The sequence below is a fragment of the Daldinia vernicosa genome, assembly GCF_022497035.1.
Source record: "Daldinia vernicosa strain CBS 139.73 unplaced genomic scaffold F5Y00scaffold_9, whole genome shotgun sequence".
In the NCBI taxonomy this organism is placed as follows: Eukaryota; Fungi; Ascomycota; class Sordariomycetes; order Xylariales; family Hypoxylaceae; genus Daldinia; species Daldinia vernicosa.
Genome location: NW_025953925.1, coordinates 413,343 through 428,478, shown reverse-complemented (window position 1 = coordinate 428,478; position 15,136 = coordinate 413,343). Strand labels below are relative to the sequence as shown.

Here is a 15,136-nt window from a genome sequence, read left to right as displayed (position 1 = left end):
GAGACGCCAGTATTGAGTAGAAAACTGCATCGAGAGAAGGATCAATCGCGTCTCCCTTGTTCCGAGCACTCGAATATCACCTAAATTTGTTTTCATGTTGGTTGAAAGAACTTGGACGGCGTCTAACAAGCTGGTAGCCCCTTGGCCTTCCGAGGTACCTAAATTAAGCATCCGAAGCCGATGTCTTTTTTAGAAATTATTTTTCAAAGTCTCTCCACTGCCCCTATTTTTCAACTTCCTAAATCTGGTACCCCCGAAACTAGTAAACGCCGTAACTATGTAGTATATTCGGTGTTTAGTGTGATTATAACACCTAGCGGCTGAGCCTTGGCGAGGTAGTTAGTCGAATTTTGTTCACAGATCCGGTAAAAACACAATTCCTCGATTCTGTGTTCAAACCGGCTCGGGGTCTTGCTTAATTTCTTTTCTCATCCCGTCTTTTGTGCTCTTTCTCAACCAATAGGCCCGTCGAGATGCAGTACACGTACGGAGGGGCGTGTAGTACGAATGATGTTGAGGCTTTCAGCAAGTTTTACAAAATTCGCAAACCCATTGGGCAGGACGGGATCTATCTGCCGTAATGACGATCAAGACACCGCTCGTCAGTACCGTTCACAAGGGTTCTCCGGACTGATCGTCTCCAGGGTTCTGTAAGCCAAGATGTCTCAGCGGCCTGATGGTCAGATCTTAACGCTAAACTGAATCTCGCGTCGTGGAGAATTCGGAATCATCGTGGTCTTTAACATGGTGCAGAAGCCGAGACCATACCTACTACTAGTGTATACCTAGCAGGTTCAGTTCCGTCTTGTTTAAGCCAATTCCACTAGCGACAAGAAACTAACCTGCTAAGGAACTGGCCATTTTGACACGTCACATTGTCGAGGTCATTGATTTTCGTCTATGAATACCTAGGTAAACATCTAAGACTGTCTTAGCTTTCAGCTGCGTCGTTATTGACGTCCACTTTCGCTGCCAGAGAATGCAAACATGCTCAGTTTATGGTTCAATCGGGTTGGGAATATTCCAATTGCCTTCGAGGCTTTCTGGAGTAAGATAGACAAGACGACAAGCCACCCACAAGATGGTAGCACCGATTTTAAAACACCAACCAGACGTTGCAATAAGTCGTTTTCGTGTCATCGTTACACCTAAAGTTCAAGTGCATTAACAACCTCTGTGTGATGGACAGTATTTGATGTGAATTCACGACAGGAGGCGACTTAGTCCCAATGGGGAATTGTTGTTAGGTAGGTCTATAATAGAAAGAAAATTTGAAGGCGTCGCTAGACCTTTTTGCAAAGTCAAGAGAATAGTAATCTAGACGAGACTGATTGAGGACTAGATCGGTGCGGCAAAACAGCCAACGATACTATTGAATACGACAAGCTGATTCGTGAGAGCCTCAGCATCATAGCTTAGACCGATCGACTACTGGGTCACTATGGCGGTTGCTACTTGCTATTCTACCGTCCTCGGCGGTTGGGTCAAGGTTGGAGGCCGCTGCCGACGGCCACACGCTATTATCGTCCGCCTCGATGAACGATTCGTCGCCAGAAAATTTCCTGTCATTTGTTAGTTCAGGGCTGAACCCCCCTGAAAGAGGCAGATTACTAGAGATGCTCACCATCCTCTTTCCTCGCCGCCTCGAAGAAAGCTACATTCAGAGTCCAATTCGCAAGTCCAGCCTCCGTAAAGTCCGGAGCCAACTCTCCCTAGCGACCCTGGATCGGGCGACACTGAGTCGTGTGGCTGGCGATCGACATTGCATTCAGGATCGATTTTCAAGTGGATTTTAGATCTTGCTTCTCTAGTCTCTCCGTCGTCCCGCGCTGCCGGGATTAGGGCGTCAGTTTCTGCCTTACTTCCAGACTCTATAGACGCTTGGATGGCGCTACGACGCCGCCGCCTGTATTTGCTTAGTCCGCAAGTAAATGCCCCGAAGTCTTGCTCGACATGCCCAGTAAGAACCCGCCCTAGCGCGATAACTACCGCTGCATGAGTGCATACTAGCACGGCTTTATGACCCTCCTGGTCGCTGCGTCTAATAATGAAGTCGATCGCCTGTGCAACCCGATCATGCAACTGTGGTAGAGTCTCCCCACGGCGTGAAGGCGCCGGACTAGATGCGTAGCTCGCATCGAGCTCGGGGAAGAGGCTCTGCAACTTGTTTAGGGGTGCGGATGACGGGTGCTCGAAGTGTGCTAGGCCATACCATTCACTAAGGCCGAGATCTACACGAATCTTGGAGTGTGGATCTCCTGAGACATTCCCAGACGATTGGGCCTCTCGATTTCTAAGTTTGCATATAAAGGGCTGAATTGTCTGCATGCATCTATAATAGGGACTAGAATAGACTTGCTCTATCGGCGGGTCAAGCCCTAGTAGGTATTCCGCTAGCTCGTTTGCCTGCTCAATGCCGTGGGATGCAAGAGCCGGGTCGGTTGGTAAACCCGTAGGAGAACGGACGGAAGCGGTATAGTTACCAGTAGACGGGTCAACAGCCCATGGGGAACGGAACTAGCGAGGATAAGTTTGTATTCACCCAAATAGCTTCGAAGTGGCTTCCGCTGTAAAGTAGGGGTGAGATGAGATAATTTCGGGGTCAAAACAGAATGTATATGCTATGGATAGACTAGAACTAGCACACCTTACCCCATGCCGGGTCACGTAAATGACTTCTAGAGACATTGACTGATGTCTATTTCTATATGCGACGGTAGGTTGCTTAGGATCTAATTGGCCAGTTGAAAAGCAATAGTGAAGCCACCGGGAAAGAGAAAGACGGACGCCGTACTGCTACTCATTCGATTATACCACGTTCCGTGCTGGAGTAGATGTATAGTTGTGATTTGTAGTGTCCTAGAAATAATTTAATATTTATGAAATATTTATGAGAGAAACTTGACGGTAAACTCTGAAGAGAGAACATTCAAGTTGAACCTGGGCTTGTGAAGAAAGTACCAATGTACCTAAAATATTATGCCGAGGTAGACTGAGGTCATAGCACGATCACGTGCGCGAACACGTTTACTCGGGAATAAGACATAATAATAATAATACACCAGTACACTCAACTTGGGTACCTAGTTATACTAGGTTAGGTAATGAAATTATCCTTAAAAATAGGCGCTATTTTCTAACGAGTTACTATGTAGAGCATATTCCAAATATCTTGGCGATAGATTGAGTGCCACTGCAAATCGTTATATGCCTAACATCGCGAAGTCTAATTGCCCAATCGTCATAACTGGGAACACCAATAACTAGCGAGATCTAAACTGCCTATCAAGCAAGCTATGTCCTTAAGTGCGAGCTTAACATGGTAGAGTTATCTCTTAAAATCTACGCAGTTTGATTTGCCCAGACAGTTCACTATTAATTCTGGTTGGACATATCTTAGATGGAGTACTCCACCGTGTCAAGCTCGCACTTGAGGACATAGTTCTCTTCGACAATATTCAAGCTGCTAGTCTATATGCAGCATCAAACGTGTTGATCTGATCCTTAGCTCTGTACCCTCCTAAATTCGATTGTCAATAAGGAAACTATATAATACATACATAGCGACAAGGGCAAATGGCGGTATGTAAAACTTTGCCGGGAATTATGGACCCGAAAAGCAAGTCAACCAAAATACGGGCTTATAGAATTATTTGTGCTGGCCGTGGCATAAATCTATCATATATCATTTCTGCAAGTAATACTAACTAGGTAGGTATACCTAGTACCTATGAGAAAAGCCTCGAACTGTTCGTCGTCCGAAGATTATGTAAAGCATCAAAGTGTCAAGCAGTCACAGATCTGGGGAAGCTTTCTCGCTCAAATAATCTTCATTCTATATGGTACACTTCGCTCATGCGCGCTAGTGCTTTCTATCAACTTCCCAAGAGGTATCGTATGTACTTCACAACCAAAAGGATCACAACAAGTCTCGGTAAACCCCAAATAACCATCACCCTAAGGCGTAAGAGGTAAACAAGCGTCATTAGTTGCAATTGGCGTCGGCTGCGGTAGCGGCGGCGTTGTTATTGTTGTTGCCGTTGGCCTGCTTTCCGGCGTGGTGACGCTTGTTGTTGCTAAGTTCAAAGTTAGCCATTAGTGTCGGTATTAATGAAAAAGCAATATAAAAATGATGGGTTCGTATTTCAAGCTCCCGGGGTGAGAATCACTTACTTGTTGCATGCGTTGGCATTGTTAGCGGCGTTATTATTGTTATTGTTGGTATTACCGGTAGCAGCAGCGGCGGCGGCGGCGGCATTGTTGTTGTTAGCATTGGCATTGCCGTTGTTTCCGGTACCTGCTGCTACAGCAGCGGCGTTGTTGTTGTCTATACACAATTGTTAGGAGAATTACACAAATCCGCAATAGTATAGACTTACTGTTACCACCGTTGGCTTTGCGCCCAGCGTGGTGACGAGGCATCACCATAGCGCTGGCGGCGGTGGCTAGGAGTAGGATGGAGAAGAACTTCATTTTGACTGGATGGGTAGAAAGCGGTTGGCTGAGAAAAATAGAAGCTGTACACGTCCGCGGGATCGTATTCAAGAGAAGTGAATGATAGTTAAAGAGGAGGACCAGCCACCAAGAATACGAATAAGGAACGAAATAGAATGAAGAAAATTGAGACGAGTTATTTTTGATGATTGATAGCGGAATGAAGAAGAGAAACTGTTGAATTATCGTGGGATTCTTGGCTACTTTTATATACTTGGATATTCTACATAGTAAGAACTGATGGGGCAGCCGGTTATACTACATACTAACCAACAATGTCATCTTGACAGGCTCACGACGACAATCACGACGACAATAGGCTTAGCTTCGACCCTGCGCAGCTCGAGACGCCCTGCATTTTGTCAGTGACCGGGTGTAAAACAGAAGCGCCGTCACACTTTAGTCACTGGACTTTTCCTATTCGTGATAATAGCTTAGGGTTCTCTCCAGGATTTCGCGACGTTTCAGCAGGATCTGAAGCAATGTGGGACATCTAGAATATGGGGGAATAAAAAGCTTGACCCGATCGCTTCGCCTTCCTATTGGTGTATTTTTTCCCAAATGTTCCCAATTGACCAGGGGTCAGCTCGCGCCTTAATACAAGCCCTTTACCAAAGCCTCCTAAAATAGTAAGCTCCTTGACTCCTACCTAGTCGTTAAGATCCCCAGACCCCGACCATCTTGGGGAATCTATCATTGATCGACTTTTGCAACAATACCATGCCAATCTCTCATTGGGGCATAAATTCTCATCGGCGCTGGGATGTTTCCCCATTAGCCGAATATGGAAAAACTCCGTGCAAAGTGACAGTCTCATTTCTTTTGATTCCCCTTCCAATGCAACCTCCAGACTTGGCATTGTGTTCACTTGAGTCTATTTAATATTACGTAGTCCTGATTGGCCCTTGACAAGTGCGTATTAGAACCACCATAGTATCGAATTCTAGACTTCTACAATATCAAAGCAATAATCGCGTAGGGTGGCTGAACTTGGCCACAACCAAGGGACCAAGACCAATTTGTCGTTTCGGAAATTGGGCCACGGCACCGACCCCGTACGCGCGACGAGCGACCTCTGGTAATCTAGCATCGTTAGCATTTCAAGGTTGTTATAAAATTGAGCATTAGGACTCAACAGCCAGGATAATGTCCTTGGCTACTGGACGCAGATCAGTTTCAGCGAAAGGCAGGGCCTAAGACGAGATTTCACAGACCTTACCACGCAGGGAAATATCTTGAGAAGGTCAAGAATTGCCGGGATTTGCGCCAGGAAATGTAAAGATCTGCGTTGATCACGTACGCGCTTATGTTGCTGGGAGTTCACCCTGCGTAAATCACGAAATGCCTCTTACTTAGTATTGAAATAGCTGTATGAATATGTAGAACGGATTTATACGAACCATAAAATGTGGCGTTCTTCGAAATTGATTTGTATTATTTTTTAATACTTTCACTGTGCCTAATGCTAAAGATCATCTGCACAACTGACAGGTCATAAAGCCTATAAGCTACTATTCCTTAAAAAAGCAGGGTCGGAAAGGCTTAACCGAAGTCTATTCGCTAGCGTAAAATGGTCGCTAATTAGTCAAGTTTCAGCTTTTATCCAAATGCCGGAACTGGAACTGGAACTGGATTCGAGAACATGAATAATGTATTCAAAAAGCACTAACAGATACCGTTGGATGACCGTTAATTTAGATCTCGATCTATAGTCCTTCGTTAGAAGTTACCATCAGTGTCTCAAGTCCCTAGGTCTAAGCTTTTGGTGATCGGTAAGAGAGATGTCTTGTGAGACGCAACCTTGTGGCTGGAGATGACGATTGCTAGGTACTCTCCTATTTCCTTGCCATTCCCATCGAGAATCAAAAAGGAAATTCGATCGTAATCATTGATCCAGAAAGCCACGCCCCGAGTGTTCGCAAGAGGAAATCAGTAAGACAATTCTTGTAAGACAAATCGGTACTCCTCGGTTGAATTGTACCTCACAAGTATTAGGTAGGCCTGCTAATAACACTACTCATTTGGAAGTGCCAATTCACTTAATATCAAATATCAAGTCCGCACACCTAGAGAGAAGCCAGTAACTTCAACTTTAGTTACCTACTTTGAATAGTAAAGCTGTTATAGAGTCCTCAAAGTTAGCAAGCGGCCTCACCGTCTCGGCATCTTATTACGGTCCCAAGCCCATTGGGACGGGTAAGACTTACATGCAGAGCTACCACGGCGGCTGAAGCCTCCATCTAATCATTTAAACTAATATCCAAAAATCCGGGGAACTGATCCAGCCTCCAGCGCTAATACCTAGTTGAGACATTTGGGGTAGGTAAGTAAGGTAGAAGGTTAAGGAATAGGCGGGAACTAGAAAAAACAACCAGGTAAAAGGAGGCGGTCAGGTACTGAGTTCTATTGAAACACTGTTCAAGACAGCTATATCTTTAAAGCTGAGAGTGTAAGGGTCCAAGACGGGGTCCCATGGAGTAGGTAGTACCTAACTAAATATTCTCCGCTCACATCTATTTCACTCAACTAGCGCCAGGGCTCAGGGGTTAATACTAGGTATATACTTGAGGAAATATAAAACGAAAGAACATAGGTCTGAATTATGACATGCAAGTGTAACGGTGATTCTTTGAAGCATGCCCCTTCTAAAGATAGGAGAGGGATGCACTACTTATAGAGACCTGCTACCTTGCCGCTATCCCCTTAGCATGCCCCTATTACGAACAGGCACCTAGGCTGTAGGTATGTAACAAGTGTGTAACAATATTATCTCATACATTCCTACAATATCTTACCTAATACAAACTCGCTTGCTATATCCAATCCTACGCCCATGTAGAACGCTCATTCATCTAAATTACCCTAATGCCTATCTTCAACGTCACGGATCCATAACAAATAAGTTACGAAGTCATACAGAGAAGAATATCGCCGGGGTATTTAAAAATTCTAAAGTTATATACACATTTTCAGCTATACAAATTGTACACTTCATTTTTACAAGGCGCTCGTCTTATATAAGTGCCTGACCCATGAACATGCTTTCTCTGACCTCAGCAATGATATCCCGCCGGTCGCCCCTGCCGACTAACACAACACCTCTTCCTCTCCTACCCATGCGACCGGCACGTCCTAAGCGGTGTATAAAATCGATGGTGCTGTGCGGTACGTCGTATAATATTACATATCGAACCGCCAGGGTATCAATACCCCTCGAAGCCAAGTCTGTGGCCACGATGACCTTGGTATTAGGCAAAGTTCTGCGTCCTCTTCCTGGGGGTGGCACCTTGGACTTTGCGAGTATTTCTTTTAATGGCGCGGTGGTAGTAAACGCATCCAGCATTTCAGATTGACGTTGTTCCGAGGTGTCCCGGTGTAGCGCAACAGCGTCAATGCCCTTGGAGACAAGGAAGTCAGCGACCTCTTGGGTCTTCTCGCGCTCATTAACAAATACCATAATGCGCTTGACATCGACCTCTCCAGGTACGGGGCCCTGATGTCGGAAGGCATCTTTTCCGATGGACCAGATTGCATCAGCACAAGCAAGGTCTTTGCTATTTCGGTAAGGATCTTTAGTTACGTCAATAACTCCTAGTTGAACGCGTCGAGGGATGGCGTGGAGATTTGGCGTAGTAATCCGGACCATATCCGGGAATTCAGAACCTAGGTAGTTATCGAGTCTTTTTGGAATAGTAGCAGAGCAAAGGATCAGTTGCTTCATAGATGGTAGCGCACGGTCTAAAATGTCTGTCGTCACAGGTGAAAAGCTGCGATCGAAAAGCGAATCGGCTTCATCAACTACTAAATGAGTGACTCTAGATAGGATGTAGGGATCCGAGTCTGCCATCGATGATAGTAAATGAGGTGTTGTCACGATAATATCGATGCCAGTAGGCGAGTACATGGTCGCATTGATAACCCTTGCGGAGACGTTGGCAGAGAACAAACCAGCCCTAAACTTCACAATATGCGATAGAGCCTTTGCAACACGACCTACTTGGTCAACTAACTCAGCTGTTGGCACTAACACGACGACCTTTGGCCGTGCGGCGGTCGGATGAGGATCGAATTCTCGGGGACCGGTGTATCCTGGTTCCTTCATTGCTGCCATCTGCTTATCGAAATATTCTCGGTAGGCCGCGATGGCAGGATCAGAAGCTTCGGCCTTCTTAAGAGCATCGATCACGGGTAGCAGGTAGGCTAGCGTTTTGCCCGAACCCGTCTCAGCTGCTAATAGAAATTCTTGCCTCTCGTTACTATCTTTCGCTCCTTTCGCTCGAGAGGACCGTCGGCCGGTGTCCTGACCTAGAAGTGCAGGAATCGCGAGTCGTTGAATAGGAGTGGGCTTTATGTCCACCATGTCTTTTAACACGTCTTGGGACATGGCTTCTTTGATCGAGGGTAACAGTTCGAATTGTTCAAACGACTCCATCTCGGCTATGCTCGCTTTCGTTCGTGTTCTGTGGCCGTATGAAATTGTGGCTAAGGAGCTTTGCATTTTCATAGCTTTCGTTCTTCGGTCGTCCTTCCTATCACCCTTCTCGTCTCTACCGCCTCTGATCTCGCTCGTTCGAGATGTCCCTTCTGGTATACGTTCTTGTATGTTGGCGTATGTTTGATTCATGCCGCCAAACGGTCCTGCTGATCTCTGACTAGGTCTTCTACTTCCACGACTATCACCATCTTTGTTTCGTAAAAAAGAGCGTGCGACACGGTCGGACAGGACCATCCTCGAAGGTCTAGCTCTTCCTCGGGCATTGAAGAATCGTTGTTGCGCCGCCACCCATGGTCGATAGGCACTTTGGAAGGCTGTTGAGTTGCTCGCTGCGAATAGGCATGACGGGCATATTGGCGCTGAGAGAAAGGAGCGCATCTTGAGAATCCGGACGTCGATCCGGTTTCCTACCGCGCTGAAATTCATGAAGTTAATTAAGGCTCGTTTCTTGCCTCCCGCCTTCTTCAAAATTAATTAAATTTTCTACATTTTTTGATCGCTATCGATAACAGCCAATCGGTTGCGTGCCCCTCACCCCTCCTTCCGAAAAGGGCAATTTTTAAAAGGTACACGGGTACCTCTCCCTCATCATGTCCCGATCCAACATATATCCGGACCGGCATCTTTGCCGGGTATGTACATAAGACCATCTAATTGATATCTTGGTGTATTGGCTTTGATTTACTTACGTCACCAACTCGTACGTGATGCCATCAAGCAGAATGAGTGCTATAAAAAACAGAAGACACAATATGCAGCATATGTCCCTCATAACTATACCTAAGGTAGGTAGCTATATACATCTACTATCAACTTGCCATGGCCCATACAAGTTCCCAAGCAACTATTCCTTTCCCCCTTCAAAGAGTTTAGCGGGTATGGCAGATCTCCGTATGTATTAAGAGACATATGGGTTTGCAATAGCAAACATTCATTCATCCTCAATTCCGGCCCTATCTACCATGTGTCCTCATCCCCAGTATAGGCTATGAGTCTCCCTCCGTGCGTGGCTTTTGTGGCTGCGTCGATTACTTTTATCATTCCCCGGCATGATTCTTCGACCGTTATAAGTTTTACTGGAATGTTGTCGTGGACTGCTACGAGGCCTGCAAGAGCGACTTGGCCCATGTCGGTGTCTGCTAAGCCAGGGTGAATCACAAATGCCGTGAGCCAGTTTTCTTCCTTGTCGATACGCTTGGTTACCCAATGAACCGCAACCTTTGACGGTCCGTAAGCGGCGTGGGGGACATCAGGTTGATCCCTATACTACGATTAGATACGACGATGCGGGGGGCGGGGATAATATTCACTCACTATAGTACACATTACGTCAGTTGACGTCGACAAACAGAATAGCATCATGTGGAGTTTTAGGAGTATTGTTAACTTACCACTATCTTTCCTCCGACAGAGCCCATAGTTATCCACTTAGGATTCGTAGACTTCTTTAGGAGCGGAATTGCGGCCTGGTATAACCATACCACACCAAAAAGGTTAGGAGTAAGATGTCCTTCTAGATCTGCAGTCTTAATGTCCGACACCTTGGGGAAGACGTAGCAGACACCAGCGTTCGCAATGACGATATCGATATGGTCGATACCCTGTACAGTTAATTGTTTGATACCCTCGGCAGCATCAGATTCAACGGAGGCATCGATCTTAATAACAACGAGGCGAGTATCTTCCCCTTTGGGTAGCTCGGCAAGAGCTTTTGACGTAGGGTGATCTGGGTTGCGAATCGCGGCAATGACGATATGGTTCGGCCTAGCTAGGTAGAGCTCAAGGAGCCCTTTGCCTAATCCTCGGTTCGCGCCGCTAATTAAGACGATAGTTGGGGCCATGGTGTGTGTTTTGATAGTAACGCTATTGGTATTAATAAAAAAACTTAACTACCTGTCTAAACTTATTCTTAAGTTCTTCTCGTAGTCGGTTCGTCCCCTGACTTCTTATAGTCGACTATCCTATTCACCATACTACCGAGCCACACGTTCCCGGTTAGGGAACGCTTTGGTTCTCGGACGTCGCCAAGGTTAATTGCCCGGCTAATGCAGAATGAGTTGTTCTTTTACATGCTGACACTTAATAATGAGATGACTTTCTTAAACAATTAACGATTATACTAGAAAAAATAAACGAAAGGTACTTATAATATGTATCATGTTACTCGCAAGAGGTTATTGAATATATTTATCAGTTTTAATCATTTTTTTCTTTTTTTATACTGATTTTTCAGAGTGACTAATTTGAATATAATTTGTGATGTTATCTTCGAGGGAAACGTGAAGACTACACCATTACCACGAGAGAGGGGCTAAGTTCTTCACCGCTTTAGAATTTTTCATGGGTCCCACGAGGTTTGACCCAACATTCATAGATTCAACCATGGAACCCCCAGGGGTAACACGGTAGTATAGCATTGATCGACGTTGGTGACTTTACACAGTTAATAATGTCCGGGATTCAACGCGATTGGCAGGATTGGATACCTAGATACTTATTATGAGAGACTCCGAAGAAGCTTTCAAGATTCTATAGAGCCTAGTCGAGCGCTAAGCTATTACGGTTTAAGATAGATTCGTGGATCCCAGGTTGCGGGACACCAAAGGATTTATTCCATGGGGTCAAAGAGACATTATGGGGCTGTTGGAGCCGAAGGATCGCATAGTCAGATCCGAATTTCTATTAGGTAGACTTATTCTAGATTAGCGAGCTGATAGACTGATTACGACACCAACTTGCAAGACGACATATGAAAGTTATCAGGCTTTACATATCTTTAGAATAGTCAACTACCCTTAGGTAGTCTTATAAACTATGAAGAACTAAGTTATGATATTTAAATTACTCGATTTTCTTTTCAATCATGCTACTATTCTAATACATTTTCTACAGTAATGTATGTGTACCCAAGTTAGTATAATGTTTAGGTTATCGCGTGAGATTCCAGTCCACCACGATGTAACATTGCGAGAGCGCTATTGTTCCGCTTTCAACGCTTTGCTTTAGCGTCTTATCGTTTTCTTTTAATATCCACTAAATATAGGCGAGGAAACTACCTAATTCGTCTTTAGAAAACTTGTTGGAATAACTCAAAAAGGACACATGGTTTAATTGGATAGGAAAAAAGTCAAGGAAGTTAGGTATTACCAACGAAGGTTTATCATTTAGTATCTGAACAGTAAGCGTAAGCGTGAGTATAAATAATTCAGTTTCATCATCTCGGGAGATGGAATTTTCCTATCAAAGCTTGTTACGTACAACACCAACACGAAACTAGCGACTAGCTTACTGACGGTACGATTATTCTAATTATCTTCGTTGAAATTGTCATCGCTAGATATGGTAGTTGATCCAGCATGAAGTACTCAGGCCTTCCATAGGGGATGGGAGACGGGAACTGCAGGACCCTCTTGGGGGGTTACTTAACGAAGAAGCTTCGACCAAGGAGAGAATTTATGTAGCGGAGATAGAAAACTTAAGTAAAGTAAATTTGGCGGTAGTCAAGGAGAGAGCAAAAGCCATGGGTTGGAATTCGTATCTACTAAGTTTACACTAATTAATAACGACGCGGCAACCTGTGTAGCTATCTCCTAAGAAGACCAAAGTTAAAAAGGGTGAAAGGCCTACCTAAGGTATAATTTGTGAGGTGTCAAAATTGTACTTTCTACGATTAGTATCATCAATTCACATCGTATAATCTCGGTTCTCCTGCAAACTGATGCATATTTTCCTATCCTATAGTTTTAGATACAAGCCATTTAACCCATACAAAAAAGGAACTAATGAAAATTTTATGACAACTCTCCCTCGTAGCAGATGTTCGCGCTTCACATGCCAATTAAGCTCTTCTGTCGTTGCGAATCCTGCACTGGAGCATGGTCCCGTATTTCCCCAAAGGCAGATATGTCTATGTCCAACACCAGAGTGGATTTCAAGGTCTCTTTTGCTGGTGAACTTGGCTCTGCACGGATCCCTCGGACAGATGTGATAACCGTCTGTCCCAGCAGATATCTTATCCTTAACTTGTAGGGGGCTAGCATCCCGATCCATAATGCGCCATATTAATCAAAGGACACTTTAAATATAATATTCACCACGTTGCGTAGCAAACATTCTGCCAGTTAGCAATTACGGCGTCGTTTTTGCGATACATTCCCAAACTAGGAACCCCTTGGCCTTGACCGAGCTCCAATGGCGACCTGGACCCCGTGAAAAAAACCTCACAGAGTTGTCTCAGGCAGAAATAATATAAGCCGATGCTGCCCGCGCTTAATATTGGTTCTACCTGTAAATGTCCGAATAATAAGCTTGCATTTTGTACCGGTGGAAACATCGCAGCGAAAAGGCCTTTCAATTGGCGTAGTATCATCCCCATGTGAAAACCCGGATAAGTTCTATTTTCCTCCGTTGATGTTGCTTCGGTGATCAAAGGTTCCATATCGTGAGCATATCCAGAACTAGCTGGAGACACAGCAGATCGCCGGTCTTCAGGCATGTTCGAGTCTCGAGATAGACTATGGCGCATATGGTCTGACCTAGAGTGAACGTATATGCTATCTTCCATCTCAAGAATAATATAATAGTTGGTTATTAGAAAATAAGTAAGTGGCGGCTGGCGACGGTAGAAGAAAAGGCGTAGAATTTATTGTGAGAACCGGGACGAAAACAGCGCTATCCCAGTCGAGAACCCCTGATATTATAGGTTGCTTTCGATCGGATGTCGGGTTGATTAATATGTTGCGAGGAGTAGGCCAGTTTTATTACCACCAATAGTCTCTGGATTGTAGGCTGAGCTTGTTTTACACTTTCCAAAAGATTGCAGGCCTTGCATAACGGCGGTAAGAATCTTAGGTCGGCCGCATGAAATGGAGTGGGTCTGTATAGGAAGGGCAAGCTTTTCGGGCACATGTAACGGTACCCTAAATATTGTTAAATAGGTATATATAAACACATATAAGGTGTAACGTACCGTTGTATAGCTCTATCCGAAGTTTGCAAAAAGGTTTCGTACATGGCTTGTGCGGGAGTTTCGTTATCTTCCATGGATGTTCGAATACCCCAACCGCTTAAATCCCCCGTCATGAGCATGACTTGTCCTGACTGATTGGATCAATTGTTTGCGGCACCATCGAAAAGGTAGGCGGTTAATAAAAGCTGGGTGTTTTCGAAATATTTAGGTATATCAGCGGACTCGAAACAGTCTTCTGGTATACTGGCGTTGGCTCCTGTCAATAACAACGTGGAAATATGCTAAAGGATATGTGTTTATATGATTACGCATCGACAGTGGATATTGTCACCCGACCTGAACTTGAAACCTGGCTGGAGGTACTGACGCTCAGGAGGATGTCCGCATACACTGTGGCTGTAGTGTTCGGAACAGTAAAGGCAAATTTGTTCGGAACTGTATATAAGCGCAAATTTGTTCATCCTTATGATGGTCGTTAAAGTCTGCAATGCATTCTGCGTGAAACCTGTATTGACATGGCAAGGCGACTAGGCTGGTTGCATCTTCGCCTTCATCATGCTCCTGGTACATCACGTAAAGAAGGCATGGACCGTTCGGCAGATTATTTGAATCGGTACCCAAGTTGGGCGGTGACTGCGTAATATCAGTGGCCATTGAGAAAGAGTTAGATAAGTGGTAGTAATGAAGTTGTGGTAGTGCTGAAAAGATAGCTTTGGGGATATTGCTAATTGGGAGAAGGGAACAATGGCTGAAGAGTAGAGGGAGTAGTACGGTATTTATATAAGATCCATCATCACATGCAAGAACCCAGAGATGTGTTCAGGCCTCTTGAGTTGTCAAGAGCAACAGGCTAGAAAGTTTAGCTTGTAAATATATAGTTCTTGTTTAAGTTTAGTAATGAGGACTTGGACATCAATCGAACCTTTGGCTTTGACTCGTACGGCAATAGCACCATCCTAGGCAATTGTTTTTGTAAAAATGATGTGGAACTGGTCTTGTATTGCGGAAGCGTTGTTGAATCCCGAAAGGATTACGGGACCTCGTCTGTGTATACACCCAGCCCTGGGGCCTCGTCCCCTCCCTTGATGCTATAACCGTGACTCACGATGGTGACGTGGACCACCTGCCAACATATGATAATTTAAAATTATACCGTTACTATCAGGCTATAAACGATT

The 15,136-nt window shown here is 44.8% G+C and overlaps 5 protein-coding genes across 5 annotated transcripts; all 5 read right to left on the bottom strand.

Annotated features, from left to right (window-relative positions):
* Positions 1-1,408: 1,408 nt before the first annotated feature.
* On the bottom strand, positions 1,409-2,688 carry F5Y00DRAFT_259239 (phosphoglycerate mutase-like protein; the record flags this gene model as incomplete). Its single annotated transcript, XM_048010841.1, has 3 exons — positions 1,409-1,562; positions 1,625-2,517; positions 2,653-2,688. The coding sequence occupies 3 exons, from the start codon at positions 2,686-2,688 to the stop codon at positions 1,409-1,411; spliced, it is 1,083 nt and encodes a 360-aa protein (XP_047867678.1).
* A 1,292-nt stretch (positions 2,689-3,980) lies between these two features.
* F5Y00DRAFT_216765 (uncharacterized protein) lies at positions 3,981-4,966 on the bottom strand. The gene is made up of 3 exons (XM_048005581.1): positions 4,380-4,966; positions 4,174-4,327; positions 3,981-4,076 (listed from the first exon to the last, which is right to left on the bottom strand). The coding sequence occupies exons 1-3, from the start codon at positions 4,471-4,473 to the stop codon at positions 3,986-3,988; spliced, it is 339 nt and encodes a 112-aa protein (XP_047867677.1). The 5' UTR covers positions 4,474-4,966; the 3' UTR covers positions 3,981-3,985.
* A 2,442-nt stretch (positions 4,967-7,408) lies between these two features.
* F5Y00DRAFT_229173 (ATP-dependent RNA helicase mrh-4) lies at positions 7,409-9,429 on the bottom strand. The gene has a single exon (XM_048006727.1). It carries the CDS (start codon positions 9,413-9,415, stop codon positions 7,508-7,510), a length of 1,908 nt encoding a protein of 635 aa, XP_047867676.1. The 5' UTR covers positions 9,416-9,429; the 3' UTR covers positions 7,409-7,507.
* A 313-nt stretch (positions 9,430-9,742) lies between these two features.
* Positions 9,743-11,221, bottom strand: F5Y00DRAFT_229171 (NAD(P)-binding protein). Its single transcript, XM_048006726.1, has 2 exons — positions 10,382-11,221; positions 9,743-10,250 (listed from the first exon to the last, which is right to left on the bottom strand). Exons 1-2 carry the CDS (start codon positions 10,828-10,830, stop codon positions 9,947-9,949), a joined length of 753 nt encoding a protein of 250 aa, XP_047867675.1. The 5' UTR covers positions 10,831-11,221; the 3' UTR covers positions 9,743-9,946.
* A 1,807-nt stretch (positions 11,222-13,028) lies between these two features.
* On the bottom strand, positions 13,029-13,735 carry F5Y00DRAFT_216746 (uncharacterized protein). The gene has a single exon (XM_048005580.1). It carries the CDS (start codon positions 13,551-13,553, stop codon positions 13,080-13,082), a length of 474 nt encoding a protein of 157 aa, XP_047867674.1. The 5' UTR covers positions 13,554-13,735; the 3' UTR covers positions 13,029-13,079.
* Positions 13,736-15,136: the final 1,401 nt, after the last annotated feature.

Bases quoted from the DNA above. Each gene is read 5' to 3' on its own strand.
- F5Y00DRAFT_229171 (XM_048006726.1), bottom strand. From the start codon at position 10,830: ATGGCCCCAACTATCGTCTTAATTAGCGGCGCGAACCGAGGATTAGGC. The intron at 10,251-10,381 runs GGTAAGTTAACA...ATCGTAGTATAG, and splicing joins TCTGTCGGAGGAAAGATAGT to GGATCAACCTGATGTCCCCC.
- F5Y00DRAFT_229173 (XM_048006727.1), bottom strand. From the start codon at position 9,415: ATGAATTTCAGCGCGGTAGGAAACCGGATCGACGTCCGGATTCTCAAG.
- F5Y00DRAFT_216746 (XM_048005580.1), bottom strand. From the start codon at position 13,553: ATGGAAGATAGCATATACGTTCACTCTAGGTCAGACCATATGCGCCAT.
- F5Y00DRAFT_216765 (XM_048005581.1), bottom strand. From the start codon at position 4,473: ATGAAGTTCTTCTCCATCCTACTCCTAGCCACCGCCGCCAGCGCTATG. The intron at 4,328-4,379 runs GTAAGTCTATAC...AATTGTGTATAG, and splicing joins CAAAGCCAACGGTGGTAACA to ACAACAACAACGCCGCTGCT. The intron at 4,077-4,173 runs GTAAGTGATTCT...CTTTGAACTTAG, and splicing joins AATGCCAACGCATGCAACAA to CAACAACAAGCGTCACCACG.